The sequence below is a fragment of the Cervus elaphus genome, chromosome 21 (assembly GCF_910594005.1).
Source record: "Cervus elaphus chromosome 21, mCerEla1.1, whole genome shotgun sequence".
Taxonomy (NCBI): Eukaryota; Metazoa; Chordata; class Mammalia; order Artiodactyla; family Cervidae; genus Cervus; species Cervus elaphus.
This window is the reverse complement of record NC_057835.1, coordinates 41,322,859-41,350,462: the sequence shown is the minus strand read 5'-3', so window position 1 is coordinate 41,350,462 and position 27,604 is coordinate 41,322,859. Positions and strand designations below refer to the sequence as shown.

Genomic DNA, 27,604 nt, shown 5'->3' with positions numbered 1-27,604 from the left:
ACACTCGCTGGGAAAAATAGCTTTAAACAGTTAAGATAAACATTTACTCAAAAAGATTTTTAAATAGCAAGCAATGTTGTAATTTTCTATTCAAAAGAGTATCTAAATAATCTAGAAATAATGTTTTCGTTCATTATAACTTTTGGCAAAATTGATACAGTTTTACTGGGTTTTCAAGCTAAATGCAAAAAAAAAAAAAAAAAAAGATGGTCCTTGACTATCTTACTGTTAGGTGTCTTAATTAAATGGCAACTAACACCAGTCCATGGCACAACACAGTTTGAAAGTATCGACTTTTAAAATATGCATTGTTGTCTGGCAAAGTAACATTATCAAAGCACAATAGTGTTTGAAAATGCAGTTATGTTGGACATCTAGATCTTGACTGAAAGCTCTGGTCTTACATTCCTACTGAAAACTATAAATTACAATAAGACTATTTAAAAATATATATAAGCACTTGCAATAAAATTTGAAAATGAATTCCACGAACATCTGTCTTTTTTAGATGTATATATCTGCATACAGAAAACTACCCTCTTACCTTTTACCCTACCTCAGTTCTGGATTAGGAAATGGCAACCCACTCCAGTATTATTGCCTGAAATATCCATGGACAGAGCAGCCTGGCAGGCTATAGTTCACAGGGTCTTAAAGAGTTGGACAAACGACTGAGCACACATGCATGCACACACACACCTCAGTTCTGAGCAGTTACTGGCTGTCAGAAGTAATGATACCATTCTAGCTTCCAATATATTGAAAATAACTGTGAGTACTGAAAACCTTTCCCTAGTGCTATGCCTTCTAGTCACATGCAAGCGAGGTCATTAGTGATGCGTTTCTGTCCATTTCTTATACAGACAGAGATAAAACTAAGCTTGCACTTGTTCTGATTACTCAAACTAAGGTTAAAATTAAAATACATGATACACCCTGGAAGAGTCTTCTTCCCATTTAAATTATCTATTTTCAAATGTATCTGATTATGTCAAGTTTGGCTTCTGTTTCCTTGTCTGCGACATTAGTCAGCTGCAGTTTTAAAGTTAGTTAAGTCGCTCATTCGTGTCTGACTCTGTGCGACCCCGTGGACTGTAGCCCACCAGGCTCCTCCGTCCATGGGATTCTCCAGGCAAGAATACTGGAGTGGGTTGCTATGTCTTTCTCCAGGGGATCTTCCTGGCCCAGGGATCGAACCCAGGTCTCCCGCATTGCAGGCAGACACTTTAACCAGCTGCAGTAAGGCTCTTCAATTTCTTTTAGCTTTAAAATTCTATTATTTTGTATTTACAGTCTCTTCTAGAGTGTCCCGTATGGTTTGTAGAATCCCATAAAATCTTTCAAATATAAAATAGTATTTCTGATAATAATAGAAGCTATTTCTTAGCTAAGAAGCAAAAGTTGATTTGTGACTTTCAAGACTGCAAAGCCAAAGTCTTAGTTGCTGTCAGGTCTGACTTTTTGTGACCCCCATAGACTGTAGCCCACCAGGCTCCTCTCTGTCCCTGGGACTCTACAAGCAAGAATACTATAGTCGGTTGCCATGCCCTTCTCCAGGGAATCTTCCCAACCCAGGGATCAAACATGGGTCTCCTGCATTGTAGGCAGATTCTCTACCATGCTACCATGTAAGCCTCCAGGGAAGCCTAATTATGATTTTAGAGAACGGTTTCTGAATCATAGCTATTGGATAAAAGTTTTACTACTGTGCCAAACAGAGAAATACAACTGAAAACCTTCAATAAAACCTCCCAGTAAAACATCAACATAACTGAATAAGACAAGAAGTTATTCTTATAAACAGTTAACACCAGGTATCTCTTCTTCAGCTTAGTTCTGAAAACCCAATGATAAATCTTCAAAGTAAGGCACAGACTTTCACATGTAATTTTTCTACACAGCTAAAAGGATGATCAGGATTTTCTAGCCAGCTCATGAATGTACAAGCTGTTGAAGAAAATAAAAAACATATAGAGTTATCTCTTTCTAAACACTACCTTTAAAAGATAATTCTTATCCTGGCCTTTCTGGAAAAACAGGTTTATAAATATCCATCATATGTCAAAACATAAATCCCTCTCAAACCACTGTTGTGTTGTCTATTTACATCGGAAAGTGCAATCCCCAAATCTGATGGAATAAGCTGTCAGTGTGATCTGCTCAATAGCAATTAACTGGAGCTCTAGGAAAGAACTTGTTTTTCGATGGAAGTAACACATTTGACAGTTCACAATGCTTCAGTTTCAAATTCCAAAAATAATGCCTCATTATAAAATCTTAGCCACCTTCTTTTCTCCCTGATGGTGGTATTATCAGAACTACAACGAAGAGCCAGACATCAAGATTAATCAATCATTCAATCTTTGCTAAAAGAGCCTATGAGGTTTTTGTGACAAAGTCCTCTGGTACAAAAAGCACTGGAAAACAGTACATTCCTTACAACTCGGAAATTACCTCAGGTGTTTTAACTCCTGTGCTTCACCTGCTTTGAAAAGACTTTGTAGTCACTGGGAAAATGAATGAGGTTCAGATTTCAAAGGGAACACCTGTGTTTCTGGACAGAGAGGCTTTGCCAGGTACTGAGAAAATAGCAGCATCACCCCAGGGCAAGGCACATATGAGGGTCTCCTGGAAATGACAGAGATGTGAGGCAGATGTGGCAGTGTTTTACCTAAAATCTACTTCAAAACAAGGCCTTGGAAGTCTTAGCAAAGGAGTGACTTAATGATTGAAGAAACTGCCTCTTCAGTTTACTAAAATTAAAATAATTTTTGGAATGAAAATTTCATGTGTGGATGAACTCACAAGATCATTTTAGTTACACCCACTGTTTTGATATTATACAGACAGACTGAACGCATGATGTAAGGCAGATTGTCCTTGTGACGCCACAGAGCTGTGAAATCAACAAAATCCTTACCTTTCGCCAGAATGTCTGCTCATTTGCATCTCATCTCCCTGCCTAGGCCCTCCCAAATCTGGCTATAACTCACTTACCTACCTCACTTACAACCCACCCCTTCTCAACCTGAGCTGACTCTACTGCTGACTCTACTGTAACATTAAAATGCCTGTACATCATCAGGAGATCTTGTTAAAATTCAGATTCTGACTCAGTAGGTCAGAAGAGAAATTCAAGTTATGACATTTCTAACAGAAGCATACACTGAATAACCATACTTCAAGCAGCAAGATTCTAGTACCTGTCCGTTCATATTTCTAGGCCACTGAATCCATCAGAAATTTTTCCCTACGAGACTATTCTTTCTTTTCTCCCCTCCTTGGTTACTTAAACTTAATCCTTTCACCAAGTCCTGTTAACAGTCTCTCAACCGCAATACGTATTCTATTTATCTCACCCTTCTCTGAATCGTCTTATTAAAGATGACAATCACTACGTATTCTCCGACATCTGCTTCTACTTTGGATTTTAATTCTCAAAGCATAATTTTAAATCAAAAACTGTCTCATACTTTTTCTGTGTTTTCCATGTCACCTAATATAAAACTTGGCATACAATATATTGCCAATATGTACTCATCGATTTTCTCTAGCCTCAGCTGGCCTGGCCTCAGCAATAACTTGGATCACAAATACAGGAACCTAAACACCAGGCATCAAACATACTAGTGTGCTATAAAATCAGGTGAAGGTGTATTCACGATGCTGCTGTTGTGTATTAGCTATTAGCTAAGTCTTTCTGCAATCCCCTGTACTGTAGCCCTCTAGGCTCCTCTGTCATGGGATTTCCCAGGCAAGAAATGGAGTGGACTGCCATTTCCTTCTCCAGGGGATCTTTCCACTCAGCAATCAAACTCAGCTCTTCTGCATTGGCAGGTGGATTCTTTATCACTGAACCACCAGGGAAGCCCAACTCATGATGTACCTAGGCTAGGCTAAATATAAACTTTTGAATAGTTGAACATGAATTATTTTTGTAAAGGCCATATCTTTTTACTGACTTTGTGATCAATTCAAGGCTATAATGTTTTCATTGTTTTTGTTGCCATTTAGGAGAAAAGTTGTTAATCTTTAAGACTATTTAAGAGACCTCAGTATTTAAGGAAATCCTTTAGTAATTGAGCAAGTACAACACCATCTATCAGTTCTCTAAGTCTTGATCTATTAATATTCCAAAATCACTGCAGACAATGACTGTAGCCATGAAATTAAAAAGACACTTGCTCCTTGGAAGAAAAGTTATGACCAACCTAGACAACATGTTAAAACTAACAGCATTTCCTTATTGAAACAGAGTTAATCAAATCCTTTTTCATTCCATTTTTAGAATCCCTGCTGAAAATCTTGTCATCTTTTTACTTTTTTATTCATTCCATTTTTTCCCTTCCAATTAACATAAATGGAGCTTAGAGTATGTGTCAGCCTCTCAGCTAGGAAATGCAAAAACTACTAAAGCACAGTTCCTTCCCACAAAGGAAGGTAAGGCAAGAGAAAGAGACAAGGCTGTAGATAAGAGAGGCAGAGACAGGTATGAAATGCTGTAGAAGCCAAGGAACTGGGGTTAGAGTGTACCTAACTTTGGACAGGGGGGTTTAGACAAAAAAGCAGATTAGTCTTTGGGTAAGTCCTGAAGGAAGAGGAGAAATTCACTGGAGAGAATACAAGATGCACATAAGTCATTCCAGCACCTGCAAAAGCAACAGCTGGCAAGATGCCTACAGCCTAAAAAGCCCAAGGTATGTGGAATAACGATGCAGATGCTTTTATGAAAGAGCACTGCTCTTCATTTGTTTGGATGTATTCACTGCATTCACCAAACTCAAGTAACAAAGCTCTTCTCTCAGCCTTTTCTTTCTAGACAGGAGTTCTGAGGTTCTTACTTCTTCATTCAAAAGCCTCCCCTGCCCCACCTCTTTCTTTTTTGGCTTATTTTCCTGTCTCTGGACAACACCTGATCTCACTAAAGGTTTTTGTGAGCCCATCAGTCAATCATTCAATATTTCAGATTTGTATTTGCCATGTCTTGAACAAACACAAGATACAGTTTTATATTTTATTCCTAGCACCTTTATTGGATTGTCTCCTGTTTAGATAAGGTTACCTGAACTGTTTGAATTGCAAAAGCAACACAAAGCGGAGAGTTATAAAAAGTAACTCCTATGCTCATTCTTGGGTCTTATCAAATAGCTCACTATCTGATCTAGCTGACCTTTTCTCCACCCCCACCCCTACCCCCACCCCTCACCTCTGTTCTTGCTCACTTCTGAATTCTACTTCCTTCCTTCTCATTCATGAGGCTTTTTGAGTTTATCCTGTCACTGACTGCACTTCTGTTTTCACTATCCCACAGAAATAACTAATTTTGAGATTCCATTTTCCACTACTCCTCCAAGTAGATGGATTTAAACAGTGAGTCTTGGGAAATCTTACTGTTTAAGCTTCTCTATCGTTTTGGTTTCTAAGCACTTCATGAAAGGGAGTGATTTCTATTTTCCTGCACTAATAATTAAGAGTTGCTATCTTAGAAGAAGGAGAAGGTGAATGTGAGAGTGAGGTGGAAAACGATCTGGATCCTAGAGTCAATTTTTAATGTCTTTTTTTAGACCTCAAACTTCCTCTGGACAGTCTCAAGCTTTCTACTCAGAGTTCCATTCCCAGTGGCTGTGGGTCTGCCACAGTGGCTGCCACATCACCTGGGAGCTTGTTAGCAATGCAGAATACTGGGGGCCACCCAGACCTCCTGAATCATACTCTGCATGCTAACAAGATTCCCAGGGAATTCATATGCACAGCAAAGCTTGAGTGACACTGGACTAAAGCACCCTGATTTCTATTCCCCAAATCACACCTAGCTGCTTTTTCATGAAAAACATTTTTGCTACTCTTAATTTTCTGGTGATTGACTTCAAAATTTTCTTTGATTAAACACTTAAAACATAAAACCTGTCTAGCCTATTAAATAATGTCCATGTTCATATTTTGCCTTTGTGGTTGATGAGCTGCTAATAAAGAAAATCTGTTGTCTTTTTCGTAATAAGCTATTAAGAAAAAGTGGACTTAGTTAACTTAATTGCATTTTATTGATTCTGTTAATCAGTTAAAAGAAAAAGAGAAAAGAAAAAGTAAGATTTATTGGCTTACAGTTCTCGGTTCTTTTTTTTTTTTTTTTCTTTTTTTTTCAGTTCTCGGTTCTTATGTTAAACTCACCAGTTTAATAATCCACTAATCCCAAGTCACATATCTGGGTCATTCCCATAATTTATATTTTGGAGTTCCCATACAATTAGTTGTATTTAACTTCCAGTCTGCAGTTTGAACCTCAAACGCATTATGTGGTCTGTATCTGCACTTGATTTGTATTACAGAATATCTGAACACTTTAAAAATCAACCCCCTTCTCCCACCCTGGCTAACATGACTTTAACCTCATTCACATCTCCAGGAGCTGCCCAGTCAAATGTCCTCAGAGGTCAAGCAGCTGTCACCACGTGAAGTGGCTGTAAAGAGTGAAGTGACCTATGGCAAACCAGAGAAATTGTCACTTTAAATCTTCCTGCTTTTTGGAAATACTTGACTATTACACATGATAGGAATACATACTGTAGTAATCCCTATCAGATTTTGTAACTTAAAGTATGGTGAAACAAATGAACACAAAGTACCTCAAAACATCTCATGCATTTGACTCCACAGAGATCTTTATGTAATAACCCCCAAAATACCTTTTCATAATATCCCATCCTCACACCGCTCCATTTCTGCCCTCTCAATCTTAGCTAACAATCCTGCTCCATACTTCACTGGGAAAAACAGAATCATTCATATGAAAATTCTTTTTTCACTAAATATGTACCTATAGCCTCAGCCCTTCCTGTCAGAAGAAAAAAACTGACTCTGAAATTATATTTTCTCCCTCCCATGTCAAGTGCTTTTACAATTTGTGCATTTCCATCAACTTCCAAGCACACTCTTCAAAAAACAAAACCAAAAACATTACCATATACCCATGTAGTGCTAGCTGATTCCATTTCTCAAATCGTTCTCAGCTTTCTTTGCATATTTCTCCTTTCTGCTCAGTCTCTACATATTGCTGGGCCATGGCTCCATTTAAAGCATTCAACCTTCATCCATAAAAATCTTCTTGGATGGTTTTATTCAGTCAGTTAAGATGGTTCTTAACAGCATCTATACATCATTTCCACACTTTTATCTCAAGTCCCACTTTTTCGCTGACCATTAAACTCAGCTGAGAATGACAAGGCAATGCAAAATAAGCTTTGCCTAAAGGAAACCTTCTCTTGTTTCTCTTCCTGTCTCAGTAAATGCTTCAATTATCCATCAATATGCTTAAGTAAGCATATTGGGCTTCCCTGATAGCTCAGCTGGTAAAGAATCCGCCTGCAATGCAGGAGACCTGGGTTCCATCCCTGGGTTGGGAAGATCCCCTGGAGAAGGGAAAGGCTACCCACTCCAGAATTCTGGCCTAGAGAATTCCATGGACTATATAGTCCATGGGGTCACAAAGAGTCGGACACGACTGAGCAACTTTCACTTTCTTTAAAAAGTCCTCCTTATCTTTCACCCTTCATATTAAATTTACCAAAAAACCATCAGCAATGCTATCTAAACAGACCTGAAACCACCCAGCTCTCTCCATCTTTACCACTGTCACCCTGGTCCCAGCCATCATCGTCTCTCATTAGAATATACCAGTGGCTTCCTACCTATCTCTCTGTGCTTTCACTGAGAATCCTCCTGCAACCCATTCCCCAAGGCAAAGAGTAATTGTATAAAACTGGAAATAAGACCAAAGGTCAGTTCCTTGCCAGAATTTTCCAATGGCTTGTAATTTCCCTCAACATAAAATCCAAACTTATCTCCACCAATATGGCCAAAGAGGAATTCTGGCCCCTGCTTATATGTCTACTATATTTTCTAACACTTTCCTCATTACTGAATAAAATTCAGCCATCCTAGCCTTCTTTGTGGTCCCTGAAGACTCCCACCTCATTTCTGACTTAAAGACCTCTTACCTGATATTCCTGCTGCCTAGATTTCTATAGCTTTGTTTAGTTGACTCATTATTCTCATTTGGCTCTCAGCTCAAAAGTCATTAATTTAGAGAGGTCTTCTCCAACTACTCAGTATGTTAACTCCACCTCTATCATGCATGCGTGCTAAGTCACTTCAGTCGTGTCTGATTCCGTGCGACCTTACAGACTATAGCCTGCCAGGCTCCTCTATCCATGTGATTCTCCAGGCAAGAATACTAGAGTGTGTTGCCATGTCCTCCTCTAGGGGAGCTTCCCGAAGAAGACATAGGAAGAACCTATGTCTTCTTCTGTCTCCTGCATTGGCAGGTGGGTTCTTCACCACTAGCGCCACCTCGGAAGCCCCCATGTCTGTCACACTCCACCATCTCACTTTGCTTATTTTCATTAACTTGTTGAACTTTTTATACACGAATGTATTCCTTAGCATCAAAAACAGTGACTGGTACAAAAATGCTAAGTCGGTATTTGTTGAATCAAATTCTTTGTAAATCACAAATTTATCAATTAGAATAAAATATCAATTAGAATAAAAAATTGTTTTAATCAATTACAAATGCCTTTCTGTACCTTCTTGAAATTATGAAAGCAACAGATACTCAGGAAAATAAAGAAAGGGTTACTTAAACATACTTACTGTTATATCTTCACCAGACAATTCATTACCAATTGAATTTTCAAATTTTCTTCCAATGAACTAAATATTCTATGTAACATATACATATATTGTGTTCATGGAGTTCTCGAAAAGAGTCAGACACAACTTAGTGACTTAACAACCACAATGTATATATTATATATATATTATACATGACAACATTTAAAACTATAAAATGCTAATTTTATAAACTTAAATTCAACTAGTAAAAATCATTAAAAAGATGAGAATTTAAGTTTTAAATCCTGTATAATTTCTTGGTTATATAAATTCCCAAGATAAGTATGTGAGAGAACACAGCTGAACAAAAAGCAAAGAATGTTCTTGAACTAAATATCATTCTTAATTGTGATTATAAATGATTATAAATGACCATGTTGCTTTTCATGAAGGCACCCGGTAAAGGTAACTAAGAAACAATTAGGCAAAGAAACTGCATTTCCCTAACGACTACAATTATAAATTTCGGATATGTTCCCAAACTGACTTACCTCTTCTAAACTGACTTACCTCTTCTAAAACTAAGTTGAAAACTTTGGATTAGAAAACAGTTAAGGCTGCAGATATCACCTGGTCCAGAAGAGATAGTTCATGTTTGATGAATGAGTGGGTGAACAAGCTTGATCATTTCTCCCATCCATTCTTCCCTGAACCATCCTTGAACTACTATGATGATACCCAAACTGTTTTATCAGACTTCCGGTATAGCCTCCATATCTCAGAATTCAAGGATCCTCATTTTACTTGATCTTTATAAGGAACATTTAACAGAGTTGATCATCCTTTCTGCCTTTCTTCATTTGACTTCAGGACCTCTTACTTCCCTGGTTTTTTTCTTAATTCTCAACTCCATCTGCTGTTCTGTTCCTCCTCTCCTTCCCTAACTCTACACTGTTAAGTATGTCGAGGGCTCACTTTGTGAATATCTCTTCCTTCTACGGTGGCTCAGACCGTAAAGAATCCGCCTGCAGTGCGGGAGACCCGGGTTCGATCCCTGGGATGGGAAGATTCCCTGGAGGAGCGCATGGCGACCCACTGCAGTATTCTTGCCTGGAGAATCCCCATGGACAGAGGTACCTGGCAAGTTGCAATTCATGGGGTTGCAAAGAGTCAGACACGACTGAGCAGCCAAGCCCAGCTTCCCTCTATACTCATTCCCCTGATGATTTCATCTCTCCTGGGGCTTTAACATCATCTAAATTCTGATGAATCCTTACTTTACGGTCCAGATTAGACCACATATATCGAGTTGCACACATGAAAAATTCACTTGAATATTTAAGAAAAAATCTTAAGTTTAATTTATCCAAAATTGAGCTTCAGCTATCTCTACCAAAAGCTGGTCAAGCCACATTCTTCCATATCTTAAAAAATGGTAACTCCAATATTTCCCAGTTCCTCAAGCAAAATCTTTACAGCTACACCAAGCATCCAAAATATGTCTATGTTACCTCCAAGATGGAATCAAATCCCAGTGACATACCCCACAATGGTGCAATGGGGGTTTAATGAGCAGGAGCTACATCACTGTCCTTTCTGCTATAGTTCTCACTTCCTCTTGCTTTTAGCGGGAATGGGAGAGTAGTGTGGAGGTGAGGGCAGACCATGTGGAAAAACAGCAAGTATCAGTACCCTAGGAAGTGAGGAGACAAAGTTTGCTTCTATCTCTTCTCCGCTCTTGGAACTGGGTGGGTGAAATGGCAACGGGTAACCTGCAGATTTCCAGAAGTCAGGACAAATTGAAATTTCCCCATTGATTTTTTTTTCTTTCCTTTTTTTCCCCACTGATATTCAAACCAGGATGGAAAGTACCACCAGTGTTCAAAAACTGCAGTCAGGGCTGGGATGGATTTAGACATTGCACTAGATGTGGGAACTTGGCTGCCTGGTTGCCCAAGCCAATTGCATGAGTCTTGAAGCAAGGCTTCCTTGAATTTATCAAAGTTGATGTCATGAATACAAATGAGATTTAGTGTGGATTCACACTATACCACTTCTCACCTTCAAGGTGCCATCCCACTCCTAGCCACCATCAGCTGCTGGACTGGTTACTGCAGTATTCTTGACTCCCTGCCCATACTATGGCCCTACCTCCCACCACGTAAAGTCTATTCTCAACAGATTCAAATTGATTCTGAGTGAGCATAAGTATTAATAAGATCATTATATTCCTCTGTTCAAATGACTTCTTGTCACTTGGATTCAGAGGGAGTCTCTACAATGACTACAGTGACGTGTATCTGTTCTCCTCAGTGAAAGCTGGACCTCATTTTCTACACGACTTTCACACTCCTTGTGTCAGCCACACGGGCCACTTGCTGAGTTGGGAGAGTTAGGGTTTTTACACCTATTCTAGGCAAGTTAGACTGTTTGTTGTATTTACAGCTGGGCCCTCAATGGTGACAGGCATTTGGTAAACTAATACTTGTCAAATGAAGGAATAAACAACAATAACAATTTCAAAACTTTGTGACACTTTTCTGGCTCCGGGTAGTCCACTCTCCTGTGAAACTGCTTCTCATGCCTTGCATTTCTAAGATCCTAGATCTGCTCTCATTTAATGAGGGATCTTTAATCTCCCAGAATCACAGGGTAGCTAACAAATTCAAGCAACTGAGCTGTAATGTAACTCTCTTCCTACAGGTATTGCCATCTACAAGTGCAACTTTCAAAATGAAAATTACATTAATATGAAGTGTCAATGCTAAAAAAAAAAATACTATGTATCCAAATTAAGGTTTTAAAAACTTTTCAATTCTGTATACAAATTAACTTTAAAAAAAAGCTTTACTATATCTAAATAATATTAGTGAAGTAAAATAAAAACTGTTTAACAAAATTAAATGTTTAAGAAAATTAAATAAATCAAGAAGAAAGAAACTTTAAAAACCTTAAATAGGAGTAACAATCTTTCAGTCAAGATATTTCATGAACTTTTAAGTGCATATAGATTACACTGCATACCCTTAAAAGATGCAAATATTTAACTTTGAAAACTACCAGGCAAGTGCCAGAACACAGAAAAATAATCATTTTAGGAATCAAGAGTTGAAATAACACCTTACTTGCAGTGAATTCTGGCCACTTTTAGCAAGGTAAGAAATTTGTCAACATTAAGCTCTGGGTAAATGAGTTATGAGGCCATCAATTTATTAATTGCATTTTCTCTGGGTATTGTATCAGTTCATTTCAGGTGCTCAGTTGTGTCTGACTCTTTGCAACCCCATGGACTGCAGCTTGCCAGGCTTCCCTGTCCATTACCAACTCCCGGAGCTTGCTCAAACTCACGTCTATCGAGTCAGTGATGCCATCCAACCATCTCATCCTTTGTTGTCCCCTTCTCCTCCTGCCTTCAATCTTTCCCAGAATCAGGGTATTATATGGATAATACAATATCCATACATTGTTTTATTCAGTGACAATGATATATGTCATTGGTGGCAGATAATGTCAGAAAATGTACGTTTATAAGAGTTGCTTTGTGAGAGCAACTCACAAGCTAAAATTAACTTTTTTTAGGCTTGGACTCAGGGCCACAGCTAGTCAGAAATAGGGCAGAGCCCAGATTAACATCACCCTGGGTTGGGGGCTACATCGCTCCTTGACCAGTTTCTGCAGTTATCTGCTGAACAGAAGAAAAATCTGCACAGAAGAAAAATCACTTCATTTCCAGTGTTAAGCATGGCCATATAAATAGTTTAAGTGACAAACTGGTACTAAGCCATTGTTTGTACCAAAACATGTACCATGGACTGCAAGTATGACTAGCTGTTGGCTTGGAGCCTCTGGTTGCCCAGTGGAAGGACAGGCAGCTAGATGTATTTTGTTCTACATTTGGGAAAATGCTGTGCAAAACTTCTGTCCCGAGTCTTATCATACGTGAAGTAACAGCAAGCAGGTACAGCCATCAGCCCTCCCAGCAGAGTGTCTGTCAACTGTTCTGTGACTGACATGGAAATAGTTACAATAACGGGAAATAGCTTGTATAATTGGCATCGTGAGACACGGCTCGATCTTTGGGTCAGGAAGATTTGCTGGAGAAGGAAACAGCAACCCAGTCCAGTATTCTTGCCTGGAGAATCCTCATGAACAGAAGAGCTTGACATGACTGAGCATGTACAAAGGCAAATGACACATACACAATTTTTAGGGAATATGTCCAATTGTTGCTAAAGGACATTCTAGACTTAGATACACTTTCTATCACAGTGAGTTATTTTGGATTTTAGCCAATCTATAATTTAAGAGACTTATTAAAGAGTTGTTACAAGAGATAAATATGCATTAATTTATTATTTAAATTCCAGAGCATCTGAACATCTTAACCACTGTTCAGCAGCTCTATATTATAGGACAATTTTTAGTACACCATGAATATTTTTAAAAATAGAAAAAATAATTCTGAATTACTTGACTTATTCTTCATCTCTGATATTTCCAACTTATCTCTGGTGTTGATGATATCGTACTTATAGAATTTTCCTTATTTTAATTCCTCTTTCTTTGTCCTTTATATTTATATCATATAATTTTATCTATTTTCCATCCATGGCTTTATTCAACACATATTTACTGAACATTCCACAGTATTCAATCAACAAATATTAATATCTACTGGGTACATCTATGCATCAGACACACAGTTGTAAAGGTAAATACATCCTTATCCTTCCAGGAAATTCAGTCTTGAAAGGAAAATGGACATGTATATATTTAATTGCAACAAAACTTCAATACTATAAACAGGCTTAAATAAAATACTTTGGCTTCCCAGGTGGCTCTAGTGGTAAAGAACCCACCTGCTTACGCAGGAGACGTAAGAGATGTGGGTTTGATCCCTGGGTCGGGAAGATCCCCCAGAGGAGGGCATGGCAACCCACTCCAGTGTTCTTGCTTGGAGAATCCCATGGACAGAGGAGCCTGGCGGGCTACAGTCCATGGGGTCACAGAGTCAGACACGACTGAGTAATTAAACACAGCACACGCACAGCAAGAAAGACCCAGCACAGCCAAATGCATTTTAAATAAATAAAAAAGAAAGAACAGTGTATAGTTTAATGTGAACACAGATTCAATTATATGCCAGGGAGTTGAACTTTCAAACTGTGGTGCTGGATGGAGAAGACTCTTGAGGGTCCCCTGGACAGCAAGGAGATTAAAATAGTCGATCCTAAAGGAAATCAACCCTGAAAGATCATTGTAAGGACTGATGCTGAAGTTGAAGCTCCAATACTTTGGCCACCTGACGCAAATAGCCAAATCATTGGAAAAGACCCTGATGCCGGGAAAGATTGAGGGCAGGAGGAGAAGGGAACGACAGAGGATGAGATGGTTGGATGGCATCACCGACTCCATGGACATGAATTTGAACAACAACAACAAAGGGAGTTGAGGGCTATGGGGCTTATTGGACTAGACATGCTTCCTTTTGTAAGTTCTTCAAGATGGGCTTTAACTTGTGAGAAGCCAAAAGTTAACAGAAGCTTTGGACAGTTGAGTAAGCACCAGAGATTTGTTTGAGGGAAAAGACAGATTGTGTAGCAGTGAGGAAGGTAGATTAAAGTAGAAATAAAGTAAGACTAGATAGTATAATCTTCTGCAGGGGCAGCTGTAATGCCTGTCTCAGGGAGACAAAGAACACAGGTTTTGGTGAAATAAGAGATAGATTCAAACATTTCTAAGACAGAGTCTAAGACTCTGGCAAGTAACTGTGTATTTATATTTGTGTGTACATATTACATGGAAGTGGACAGAGGGAATGAGACCAAGGCAAGAGTTGAGGATATCCCTAATGATCTGTTTTTGTTTGGACAGGACTTAGCAGATGTCTATGACATTCACTGAGAAAGAATCCAGGGAGGGAAGGATGACCATGGGCAAGAGTGGAACAAAAGCAGCTCATTTTCTTTTTAAACATCTTAAACTTGAAGTAACAGTACTTGAAGCAATGTTACAATATTACTTTAAGATTCAAGAGATGACCCAGTGGACAGTAGGAAACATGAAAACAATGCTCAAAGAAGACTATCAGATGGAGTGTCACCCCGGAGCCATCAACAGACAGATAGTATTTAAAGTCAAAGGAATAGATATAATTCCCCAGGAAGGGAGAAGACCAAAAGTAAAACCATGGGGGCCAAAAGTAAAGTTTGAAGAGATGAGCAAGACCCTTGGAAAAGACCCTGATGCTGGGAAAGATTGAAAGCAAAAGGAGAGGAGGGTGGCAGAGAATGAGATGCTTAGATAGCATCACTGACTTAATGGACATGAACTTCAGCAAATTCCAGAAAACAGAGGAGGATAGGGAAGTTTCTTGTGCTGCAGTCCATAGGGTCACAAAAAGTCAGACATGACTTACAGAACAACAACAACAACAACATGATGAAGAAATAACCAAAAAAATTAAAATAAAAGAACCAAGTGATGGGGCTGCTGCTGCTGCTGAGTCACTTTAGTTGTGTCCGATTCTGTGCGACCCCATAGATGGCAGCCCACCAGGCTCCCCCGTCCCTGAGATTCTCCAGGCAAGAACACTGGGGTGGGTTGCCATTTCCTTCTCCAATGCGTGAAAGTGAAGTCGCTCAGTTGTGTCCTACTCTTAGTGACCCCATGGACTGCAGCCCACCAGGCTCCTCCGTCCATGGGATTTTCCAGGCAAGAGTACTGGAGTGGGGTGCCATTGCCTTCTCCGAGTGATAGGGCTAATACCCACAAAAAGGAAAGGCTTGAAGGAAAATAACAGTATGCTCAACAGGATCAAATCACTTATCTCACTGCAGCCCATGGGCTATATGTTCCTAAACCTATATACATAGGAATATATAGTCCATGGGCTGGTATAGAATTGGTATCCCTATACCAAGTCTACCAATGACAAAAACAATGCCAAAAAAAAATCGTTGCTGTCAGACTTCACATGCCAGTAAGCAGCAGAGACAACACAGGTCTAAAGGCACTGTTTCTTCCTCAAATATCCACTGCCTCTTCAGTAACAGCTTCATTTGATGACCTAAAAGCTTCAGTTTTTCAATGTATCCTGAATTAAACACTTGTAATCTCTCTGCTCAGGTAACTGGTTTCTATAATTAATAATGCATTTCTCCTCTCCCTGATTCTACCACAGGGCTTTGCTTTCATCAACCTACTCTGCTTCTGGTTTCCTAGAAAAACAGTCAGCCACTCCACTTTGTTGATTCCTTTTTTTTTAAACTTCATTAGAATACAGCCAATTAACAATGTTGTTATGGTTCCAGGGCATAGCACAGGGACTCAGCCAGACATATACATGTATCCATTCTCCCCCAAGTTCCCCTCCCACCCAGGCTGCCACATACACTGAGCACAGTTCCTTGTGCTATATAGTAGGTCCTTGTGTGTTATCCATTTTAAATACAGCAGAGGGTACATGTGACCCCAAACTCCCTAGGTATCCCTCCCCACCATCCTTCCCCACTGGCAACCAGTAAGTTCCTTCTCTAGGTCTCTGAGTGTGTTTCTGTTTTGTAAATAAGTTACTCTGTATCATAGCTTTTTAGATTCAGCATGTTGGTTCCTCTTCCAGCTGAGACATGCCCTTCACTCTTGGCCACAGTTTGTGGTCCTGACTATCTGCCAGAAACAACATAAACGTCATCTTCCCCATTGATTAACTCTCCTGTAGGAATATTCCAGTACCCTGTGATCCCCTGGCATCAATCATACATGTGAACGAAGAATTTCATGTTCCTGCCTACTTGAAAATTTTCAGATGTGTCTATTCTTTCTTCTCAATCAGCCTATAAGCTCTTCCAGCAAAGATGTGGCCTTCTGGAGGTCATTTTTAACCCTATTAATTAATGAACCTTAGAGTAGGGGTAGGGTTGCGATGTTAATGAACATGGATGTGGCTTGGCTGCGGTAGGTTCAAACACAAAAAACAGACTAAAACAAGCACCAAATGTACATAAGGTAACTGGCTATTCAAACTTTTAATGCAGTATAACAGAGTATAGGACTTCTGTGGTAGCTCAGATGGTAAAGAATCTGCCTGCCATGCAGGAGACCCGGGGTCCATCCCTGCATCAGGAAAATCTCCTGGAGAAGGGGAGTGTAAGTGGCCAAAAGCAGTGGCACTTATCACACAGTACTGCAGATTCTATAGAAAGTGACTCTTTAGCTTTTCATTTTATCAAAATACACTTTTTTTTTTTAAATATTTATTTGGTTGCAGCATGTAGAATCTTTAATTGAGTCACGTGGGACCTAGTTCCTTGACCAGAGATTGAATCCAGGCTCCCTGCATTGGAAGCATGAAATCCTAGCCACTGGACCATCAGGGAAGTCCCCTGAAAGAATTTTTTTTAATCTTTTTATTTTTTATTGGGATATCCCTGATAGCTCAGTTGGTAAAGAATCCACCTGCAATGTGGGAGACCTGGGTTCCATTCCTGGGTTGGGAAGATCCCCTGGAGAAGGGAAAGGCTACCCATTCCAATATTCTGGCCTGGAGAATTTGATGGACTGTATAGTCCATGGGGTCACAAAGAGCCGGACACGACTGAGCGACTGTCACTTCACTTCATAGCCAATTAACAATATTGTGATAGCTTCAAGTGAACAGTGAAGGGACTCAGTCATACATGTACATGTATCCATTCTCCCTTAAAAATACACTTCAGTCAACTATTTGAACCAATTTTCTTTCCATGGGTCGATCAACATCTGTACTTACATTATTATTATATAAAATATAAATCAACAGTGTTTCAAATAAAGCAGCATTGTTCTTTTAGACGTCCCCTTCTATGTGTATTCTAGAAAATGTGTTCCTGTGTTACCGTTGGGAAATAAACTCCTCTGCAGCCCAGTTATTAGCCAAGACATAGTTCTAGTGTTCATAGTATCTAAGGGCAACGCAACATAAACCTTGGCTGGTTTCTGAATCTACATTTCAAGGAAAGAACGAAAGCAATGAAATTGAAGAGAAGTGCATATAAACATTCTAGACCATACATCATACAATAGGCACTTATTTTCTTTGGAAGTCAGACATAGAAAACGAATCACAGAACTGTTCTTTCATTATTTCCATATTACTTAAAACACACACAAATATTCTCAGATTTCTTTTTGGGGTTTGAACTCCCAAGTTCTTCCTTATTTTGAATAAAATGCAACTGAGTACCTATCAACATGGAATAAGCATAGGGTGGCCTACTTGGAAAAACTCCATAATTAACTGGCTCTTTCTGTTTGAAAGCTCACAGATGAAGAAGTCAGAGAATTCTGTACTTTGAACAAACATTTTAAAATAGAAAATGGGAGACATTACTGATGTCATATCACGCATGGCACAGAATTTTGAAAAGAGCAAACAAATTTCAGATGGGCTATTTAAATGGTATTAAGGAAACCTGGTGGCTCAGATGGTAAAGCGTCTGCCCTGCAATGCGGGAGACCCAGGTTTGATCCCTGGGTTGGGAAGATCCCCTGGAGAAGGAAACGGCAACCCACTCCAGTATTCTTGCCTGGAGGATCCCATGGACGGAGGACCCTGATAGGCTACAGTCCATGGGGTCACAAAGAGTAGGACATGACTGAGCGACTTCATTTTCACGGAAACATAGTATTGGTTTTATGTCTTAGTAACACTTACCAGGACCTTGTAATTGCAATATGGTTGATAATAAGCTAAACTTTACACAGGTCATCTCATTTCTTACATAACCCTCACAACACCCCTCTGAGGTGAGCTCGTCTGTTAGACATGCGGAAACTAAAGTAGAGGGCAATTTATGATTTGTCCAAAGTCATAAAGTGGGTGGGTGCGTGCATGCATGCTCAGCCACTTCAGTCATGTCCGACTCTGTGTAACCCTATGGACAATAGCCCGCCAGGCTCTTCTGTCCATGGGATTCTCCAGGCAAGAACACTGGAGTGGGTTGCCATGTCCATCTCCAGGGGATCTTCCCGACCCAGGGATCGAACCCATATCTCTTATTTCTTCTACTTTTGGGGGAGGGTCCTTTTCTCCTAGAGCCTCTTGGGAAGCCAGAAGTGTATCAGTGCCAGAATTTAAACCCCTACAGCCTGATGGTTGGGACTGATTCCTTATCTCTGATGACTTCTCTTGCATGCTACCTACTTTCTTTAGGGTAAAATATTTTTCTAGTAAAAGTTAAAATAATATAAGGAAATATTTTGTAATATATAATGAGAACTTAGAATTTCCATGTTTCATCCAAGTTACCAAAATAGAGAATACCTATCCAAACTAATGTAAGTGGAAAAAAAAAAAGGAAAAACTAGAATATATTAAAATTAACAGGACCCTGCAATGTGTCCAAAGGAGAAATGTCAGCATCAATGTTCATTAAGTTTGTTGTCATCAATGAAAATTATCGATCTTTGCTATTATTGTGAAAATCATTTAGTCGTGTACGACTCTTTGTGACCCCATGGGACTGTATAGTCCATGGGATTCTCCAGGCCAGAATACTGGAGTGGGTAGCCTTTCCCTTCTCCAGGGGATCTTCCCAACCCAGGGATCGAACCCAGGTCTCCTGCATTGCAGGTGGATTCTTTACCTGCTGAGCCACGTGGAAACTTTGCTAGTGCAGTCCTAATTCATGCAAGCAGTAAGATTTTTGAAAATTTTTCTATATATTTAGGGTATGAAGTATCCTAATGTTAATGAGTTACAGTCTTGAAAAAGTATTATTTAACAGTCTTTAAAAAGTAATTTTGTTTCTCAAACTTGCTAATTGACTCTCAGAATTCATATAAGGTTATTAAGGATATCACGTATTTTTATTGAATCCTTTACCCGAACGTATTTTCACACTTTGAAGTTCACAAATAAATTCAGAGGGTAAAAAGTTATTGCCAAAGTATTCCTTAACATAAAGCAACCACAGAAAAGTACACTTTATAACATGTCATTTACATACTGCTAAGAAACAATGGCCCATTAGAAACTATATATATATATATATATACATATATATATATATATAAAAGTATACATATACTTTATAACCATGCGCGCATGCCCAGTCACGTCTGACTCTCTGTGACCCCATGGACTGTAGCCCACCAGGCTCCTCTGTCCATGGGATTTTCCAGGCAAGAATACTGGGGTGGGTTACCATTTCCTCAGCCAGGGGATTTTCCTGACCCAGGGATCAAACCTGCGACTCTGTGTTTCCTACATTAGCAGGTGGATTCTTTACCACTGCGCCACCTGGGAGACCCTATACCTATCTATCTATAATGTATCTACATACACATATGTATATGTGTGTGTGTGTGTGTGTATGCACACATCAGTCATCTGGAAACTGTCTTCAAATTATTCATCCTTGATTTTTTCAGGTCCACCATTCATAAGAAGATTCCATCAATTAGGAATTAGGAAACAATTTTTCTACTAAGTCATTTAAAAGCAAATACATCAACTGTACAGCATTTTCGGGACAGGAATCTTTCTCCTAAGAGCAGAATTTAAAGTACTTAGTTGGAACATTAGATCTGAAGGTATTTAATTTTACTCTGAAATTTATAGATCTCTTAAAATGAAAGGAACACTAATAAAAGAATATGTAGAAGAATATATAGGACAGGGAATTCCCTGGCGGTCCAGTGGTTAGAACTCCATGCTTTTCCTGTCCAGGGCCTAGGTTTAATCCCTGGTCAGGGAGCCAAGATCCCACAAGCCTTGTGGCAGTGTTTAAAAAAAAACAACAACAAAAGAATATACAGGACTACACCACTGCTTGTGTGTAGTAACAAGATTGGAAAATTGCAAAGATGGATTTTAATCAAAGATGGATTAAAAAAAGTGGTGCCAGAGAACTTGACTCAATACTCCGTAATGACCTATATGGGAAAGAAATCTAAAAAAGAACAGCTACATATATAACTGATTCACTTTGCTATACAGCAGAAACTAACAACATTGTAAAGCAACCACACTCCAATAAAACTTTAAAAAATGAAAAAAAAAATGCAGAAGAAAATACTCTTGAAGAAAATCTTTTTTAAAAGCTTCATACAGGACAAATGGTCAAACATTAAGTATCAGCAGGATGGATTTTAACCACGGGAGCTAAAAGCATCATTAAACATTTCTATGTACATACCATTTGAAAAATATTCTTACCATATACTCCATATTAGAAGCTGTAGGATACACCTGACTTCGCAACTTGTTATGAAGGTCCAAGATACTCTGCATGTCATTGTCTGTGATGGCCCTTTTCCCTCTTTGCTTGGCTATCCACCACACACCATCCTCATCCATGTACTTTTCCAAAAGTTTTTCCAATAAAGTGGCATTAGGAACCACCATGGCTGGAATCGCTCGGGCCATGAGGAGAACTGTGGTTACCCTGAACCACTCCCGCACGGTACACTTCATAATGAATGCTCTCAGGATTTCCCCGGGAAAATCTCCAACACCGGCTCTTCCACTCCTTTTGGCTATAAGGACATGTAGTGCAATTAGGGTGAAAATCCCGGCACACATTAATTTTCTAACAACAAAAATAATACAACAGTCACAAAGGGATGGAGCCAGTTTGATCTGTTTACATAATTCCAGCAAACGGAATAAATTTTGAAATAAATTTTCTCCAATCCATTTTTACTCCAGAGGACTTTTCACAGTGCACCTTTCCCACAAAACAGAAAACCGTATTTTCCAAGATAATGTACATGATGCCAAAAACAAATGGCAAAAGCAACCCAGAAGAGTTAAAGCTTGAAAGCGATTTCTGAATTACAAATCTTTAAATGGCTTTTTGTGGCACACAGCCTGCAAAGGGTCCTAGAATGTTTATCCTAGAATGTTTTATCAGGCAATCCAGAGATCCGTGTTTCTCTCTGTGTTTCAAGGTATTTTATCTCAGTGCCCCATCTCTGGTTCAAACATTCAGAATGTCAACAAAATTATGAAATCGAGGGTAAATGTTTTAAAGAAGTACAAAATTTTACGCATACCTATGTCCATAGAGACTTCTAAAGGCACCAGTGAATTAATGCAAGTGAACAGTTAAGGTCACTGGGGGAAGTATCTTAGCATACAGGCACAGGTCAAGAAGAAAAAAAATCATTATTTCCTAGAAAGCGTGTGCCTAACCTGTGGCCCGCACCCGATGAAGACAACAGTCCACGGGCGGTTTGGGAGCCTCTCCGGCCACACGCCGCAGGCGCACACCGTTCACCCAAACCAAAGGAGGTGAAATTCACAAACTCACTGATAAGCAGGAGAGCCCAGAGTTCTCCATCGTGGCTGCTTTCCGAGTACACACCCACCCCTCCGTGATCGACCGTTCTCTGCAAGTGGATTTTTTTTTTTTTTTAAGTAGAGTTTAAGAAGAAAAAAGTAGATAGAAGAGGGTGGGAGCTTGACGACTTACCTCTCCAGTGTGAAGTTTCCTAAGATGGATCAGCCGAACCAGACGGCCGGCCTCCCCAGCCGCCTGCAGCCAGCACACAGACGGCCCGGTTCGGGCAGGACCCGGGCGCCGCGCGTCCTCCGGCGCTGCCTGCAGGGGGATTGCTATCCTCGGCCTCGGCGGCTCCCCTCGGACCTGGAAGCCGGAGCTGGGAAAGGCGCGGCGAAGTTGGGAGGCCGAGGCTGGGGTGGAACGGCAGCGGCCTGGTTAGCTCTGCAGGGTGGGCGCCCGAGCGTCTCGGAGCAGAAGCTGCAGGAGCGAGAGGGGCGGGGACTCGGGTCAGGCTGGGCGGCGAAGGCTGCAGGCGACCCCGCGCTCCCGCTGGGTGCAGCCGCCGCGCGCAGAGCCAGGCGCAGAGCGCTTCCGCCGCTCCCCCGAGCGCCCGGGCATTTATTGCGGTCCCCGCGCGCGCGCACGTGACGTGAGCGCCCCTGCTCGCCCACCCCCACCTCTGCCCAGCCCTGGACGCGTGCCCGCGGCGGGAGCGAGGAGAGGCCGCCCGGCTTCTCCCCACCCGCTTCACCATCCCCGCTCCCCGCCCCCCGGCCCAGCGCCGCCAGGACGCCTGGCGTTTGTGGCGGTAGCTTGGGCTTCAGAGACCAGAGAGTGGGAGGTCTGGACCCGGTGAGAGGCCGTATGCAAGGAGGATCAAACTCCCAACGCCCCCTCGCAGTTCCCCCAACTTTCCGAGAGCCTTCTAGTTCCTTCCAGATTCGATGCTAAACAAGGAGCTGTCCCAGAGAGCGCGCGTAGCGGGTGGAGTGAGGTTACTTTGGAAACTGGGAAAGGTAACTGGGACAGGGGAGCGTAGGCTAGGGGAACAGAAGTCTTGTCCTTTTATTTTCTCCAGGGAATCACTTCCATTACCTAGACCGGTTGTCTAGAATTAGAAACTTGTTCTTTTTTGCTGCGTTAGAACATTGATGATGATGAACAAATGGGACAAGGATTTCATACAGTGATGGATGATCTGTGACTCAGGGTTGCCTGACAGCTGAGAGCCCCACTTCATCCTTAAAATATGTTGCATTCGCTTCGTAAGGTGACCGCAGCACTTTTCTTTTTCTTTCTAATGATGTAAACATTTATGGAGTTGATACAAAGAGTAGCCTCAATTTATCAGAGCTATCTTGACAGGAATTCAATACCCAAACCTAGAAGTGATAGTGAAATGAGAGTCAGTCTCCTAGATGTTCATGCTAAAATTCGAAGTAGGAAAATTACTAATTTTAAGTTCATAAAGGCTCACCATAATTAATGTGGTGCTACTTCTACAGGTACTTTTTTTATTAAGCAATTATTTGATTTATTTACCTTTACTTTCCCTCTGTGGGCTTTCCTCGTGGCTCAGATGGTGAAGAATCTTCCTGTAATTCCGGAGACCCAGATTAAATCCCTGGGTTGGGAAGATCCCCTAGAGAATGAAATGGCAACCTACTCCAGTATTCTTGCGTGGAGAATCCCATGGACAGAGGAGCCTGGTGGGCTACAGCCTATGGGGTTGCAAAGAGTCGGACATGACTGAGCAACTTCACTCCTGCATTGTGGGCAGAGTTTACCGCTTGAGCCAGCAGGGAAGCTACTGTCTATCGCATATGATCAAATAAAGTAAAACTCTGAAAGTAATTCCAAAATTCCACCACCCAATTACTTTATCAAACCAAAAAAAAATTCACATCTATGCCTCTGATGAACATGAGACCTTGCTTCCTCTCAAATATAGAAAAGAAACAAAAGGGAAATATGGCTTAGCAGAAGAACCCAGAAGGTGAAAAGTGTTGATGCACATAACCAGTTTCATAGAAGGTGTCATTTTTAGCAACTTGTTACATTTGCACTTTTCAAATATTTATAACTTTTTGCGTTGGTTTTCCTTCTTGGAAACTGATGAAAGACCCCAAAGTATGTGATACAAGAATTTTCATTTGTCATATCAGATGAAGAACACTTTTATATACTGCAATTTTAATGTACTGGAAATTATGCATGTATGTGTGCCCAGTTGCTCAGTAGTGTTTGACTCTTTTGCAACCCCATGGATTGCAGCCCACCAGGCTCCTCTCTCCATTGAATTTTCCAGGCAAGAATACTGAAACAGGTTGCCATTTCCTACTCCAGGGGATCTTCCCTACACAGGGATCAAACCTGTGTCTCCTGTGTCTCTTGCATTGCCAGGCAGATTCTTTACCACTTGAGCCACCTGGGAAGCCCTGTTGGAAAGTATACTGAGTATCAAATAAAAAAGAGTTAAGAGTAATAACATTACTTGAAACATTTTCAAAGAGAATTTAAGTTAAGATGCTAAGAAATGAAGTTAAATGCATTGACTCTTGAATGTTTCCATCATAAAACTTTCCACAAAATACACAGATCACACACCTAAAGGCTTACATTAAAGACAATTAATTTTGGTTTTAAGGTTTTAATTCCCAAACTTTCTCCAGGCAAGAAAATATAAGTTTGTATTCCTTGTCTCAGTGTTTCTGCTGGCTTCCAATCTGCTCCTGTGGGTCATATTTTTATATAAAGGAATGATTTAAACATTAGCAATATTAAGCATTAACACTTTGATAATATGTCATGTCATATCTGGTTTAATATATATGCTGGGGATGTCATTTTAAAGAGTAATCAAACACAATGTTCTGGAATACTCTACAAATGACACTCTTCACTTTTTAATTTTTTGTTGGGAGATCTGTGTGGAGACTAAAGAAAGTGTCACAAAATTCGTGTATAAGGTGCACTTTGGTTTGTGGCTAAGACTGATACTTGTAAAAGCCACGGTTGTTTTTAGCATTGCTACTTTCTTGTGGCAGACACTGTTGGTCGCCTAACCCAAAACCAGCCTTCCACCCCTTTTCTTCCAAGCCCATAGCTGCCAATTTCCTGGGGGTGTTCACTTGCTCACATTCTGTCAAACTATCCTCAGGAGATGAATGTTGACTAGTGAAAGGCAATCATCACACTACCAGTAGTTGACTTAGCTACCAGTAATTGACTTAACCTGTATATGACTTGCAACCCTGGATCCTGAAAGGAGGGAAGAAATCTGCTTGGGTGAAAACAAAGGTTGGCAAGGGCTTTGTTTTGTAATAAAAAAGAGATGCAAAAAGAGAAAATGTCCCTCAGGTGCTAATGTATGAGTTTGTGAAATTTAAATATGGACCTGTTATCATACAAAGAGGGACAAGTCTGAAGACAGGCTTACCATATTGGCTGAGCAGAAAGACAGACAGTGCCTGAGTCTCCCTGCCCCTGAGCAGTCACTGAATACCTAGCCTTGTTTTACTAACCCTACAAGACAGGAAATGTATTGTTTAAGCCACACTGACTTAGGAATTCAGTTACTTGCAGCTCAGAGCATTCTAACAAATATATTTCTACAAAGAGGATACCTTCCTTTGACAATGTCATATTTTCTCTGTGCTGCTGCTATTATGTTCTGCTCACCTGCATACTGAGGAATTATCTTTAAGTGTATTCTTATATGGCTTTTCTATCCCCATGTTTCAAAATTGGGTATATGTTCATCTCTAGGTATTTAACCCACTGCATAGTTTCATGGCCCTAAACCTCAATCTCAAACACGCACACTGGCTGTTCCATCATCATATTGTTAGTAAGTCCATCCTCCGCTGGGGAGATGTAGGAATAGAATTTGTGTTGTGTTTTGGGAGATGGAATCAATGTAATGCAATGTTTTAAAACATGTAATTTTAAATTTGGCTTCCCTAGTGGCTCAGATGTTAAAGAATCTGCCTCCAATGCAGGAGACCCGGGTTTAATCCCTGGGTTGGGAAGATCCCCTGGAGAAGGAAATGGCTACCCACTCCAGTATTCTTGCCTGGAGAATTCCATGGACCAAGGAGCCCGGCAGGCTAACGTCCATGGGGTCGCAAAGAGTGAGACATGACTGAGCGACTAATACACGAGCACATACACAATTTTAAATTAAGATACCTGGGTTAGTTTCATGACGTGTCACTGGGTCCTTGGAACTTGATTATGCTACTTAGCCTCTACCAGCCCTGGATCCTTTTCCCTATAATGAAAGAAATAACAGTAGCTATCTCACTTTTTCACTTTGTGAATTAAAATGAATTATTACATGGAAGCACTTGAAACAGATGCATAAAAAGTGCTCAATAAGAGTTAAATATTATTGTTATAAGAACTAAAGTAGAAGATTTATAGCTGCTATTCTGTAAACTCAATGGGCTTTAATCAAAGTGTTATGCCATGTAGGAGATTAATCTTTAAGTAGCAGATTGAAATAACTGGTCATAAACATGATGAAAACTATCTGTAATGTCTCTGGCAATGCTCAGTGGATTTTCCTCTCACAGCTTATAAAGGATCCTCTTCTGTTTATGGTAGGACACAGTTTCCATTTTTATCCAAAGTAGCAACTTGTCTCCACCTCAAGATAGTCACATATACGTCTTTCTACTCTAACTACAAATGTGAAATTAATTATTTAAACCTTATTTTTTGAATGTAACGTACATACATTGAAGTAAAAAAATCTTAAGTGTGCAACTCAAGGAAATTTTACAAAGTTAACACACAACATGAAAACCACTCAGATCTAGATGAAGAACATAGACGTCTCCTAAAAGCTTTCTTGGTGCCTTTTCCTGGTGCATTCTCCCCAAAGGTAAGTAATATTCTAATCTCTTATTCAAAATTAGTTTTGCCTGTTTTTTGCATCTTTACATGCATGGAATCATATAGGAGACAATTTTATTGTCTGGCTTCTTTTGTGTCTTGTTTCTTTTATTCAGTATGTCTGCAAGATTTATCCATTTTGTTGTATGTAGCAACACTTTGTTCTTTTTTTTTTTTTTTTTCATGAGCATTCTACATTTTTTAAACCCATTCTGTTGCTGAATGTTAATAGTCCAGTTTAGGCTATTAAAATAATTCTACTAAGGACATTCCTGTACATGCCTTTTTGAACACATATTCACACTTTTTTTTTTATTGGCTATATAGCTCAGAGTAGAACTTTTGGGTACTAACATATACCTATGTAAAACTTGAGTAGATAAATTGAATTATATACCTTTTTCTTATTGATTTGTAGGAATCTTTTGCAACTGTTGTGTTTCCTTTTTAAAATATCTTAATTTTCTAATTCCTTTCACTTTTTCGCATTTTCACTGTCTTAATCATATCTCTTGATGAGTAGAATGTCCTAGTTTTAATGAAGTCCAATTTTTCAATCTTTTCCTTTATGGTTAGTGATATGTGTGGCCTATAGGATAAATATTTGCTTATCTCAAAGTGATAAAGAAAAATCTCCTATGTTATCTTCTAGCTTTATTATTTTACATTTTACAATCAGGTCTTTGATCCATCTGGAATGGATTTTTATGTTATGACAAGGGAGTAATTGAATTTTTAAAGAAATATTTGAGTGATTAAATTAAAAGCCTGTATATCTTATAAGCATCACCATAAAACTCTATGAATTTGTTCTGGAAAGAATGTAA

The 27,604-nt window shown here is 39.8% G+C and overlaps 1 protein-coding gene across 2 annotated transcripts in view; it reads right to left on the bottom strand.

Moving 5' to 3' along the window:
• The window catches only part of CRISPLD1 (cysteine rich secretory protein LCCL domain containing 1), a 51,733-nt gene extending 28,896 nt beyond the window's left edge, over positions 1–22,837 (bottom strand). The window contains exons 1-3 of one of the 2 annotated variants that reach the window (XM_043880274.1): positions 22,707–22,837; positions 22,068–22,355; positions 20,810–21,129 (exon numbers count right to left, since the gene is read on the bottom strand). In XM_043880274.1, coding sequence (XP_043736209.1) covers positions 20,810–21,067 — 258 coding nt within the window. In that variant the 5' untranslated portion in view covers positions 21,068–21,129; positions 22,068–22,355; positions 22,707–22,837. Of the gene's footprint in view, positions 1–20,809; positions 21,130–22,067; positions 22,540–22,706 lie in introns of those variants that run through there. The other variant, XM_043880273.1, reaches the window with a different exon arrangement.
• Positions 22,838–27,604: the final 4,767 nt, after the last annotated feature.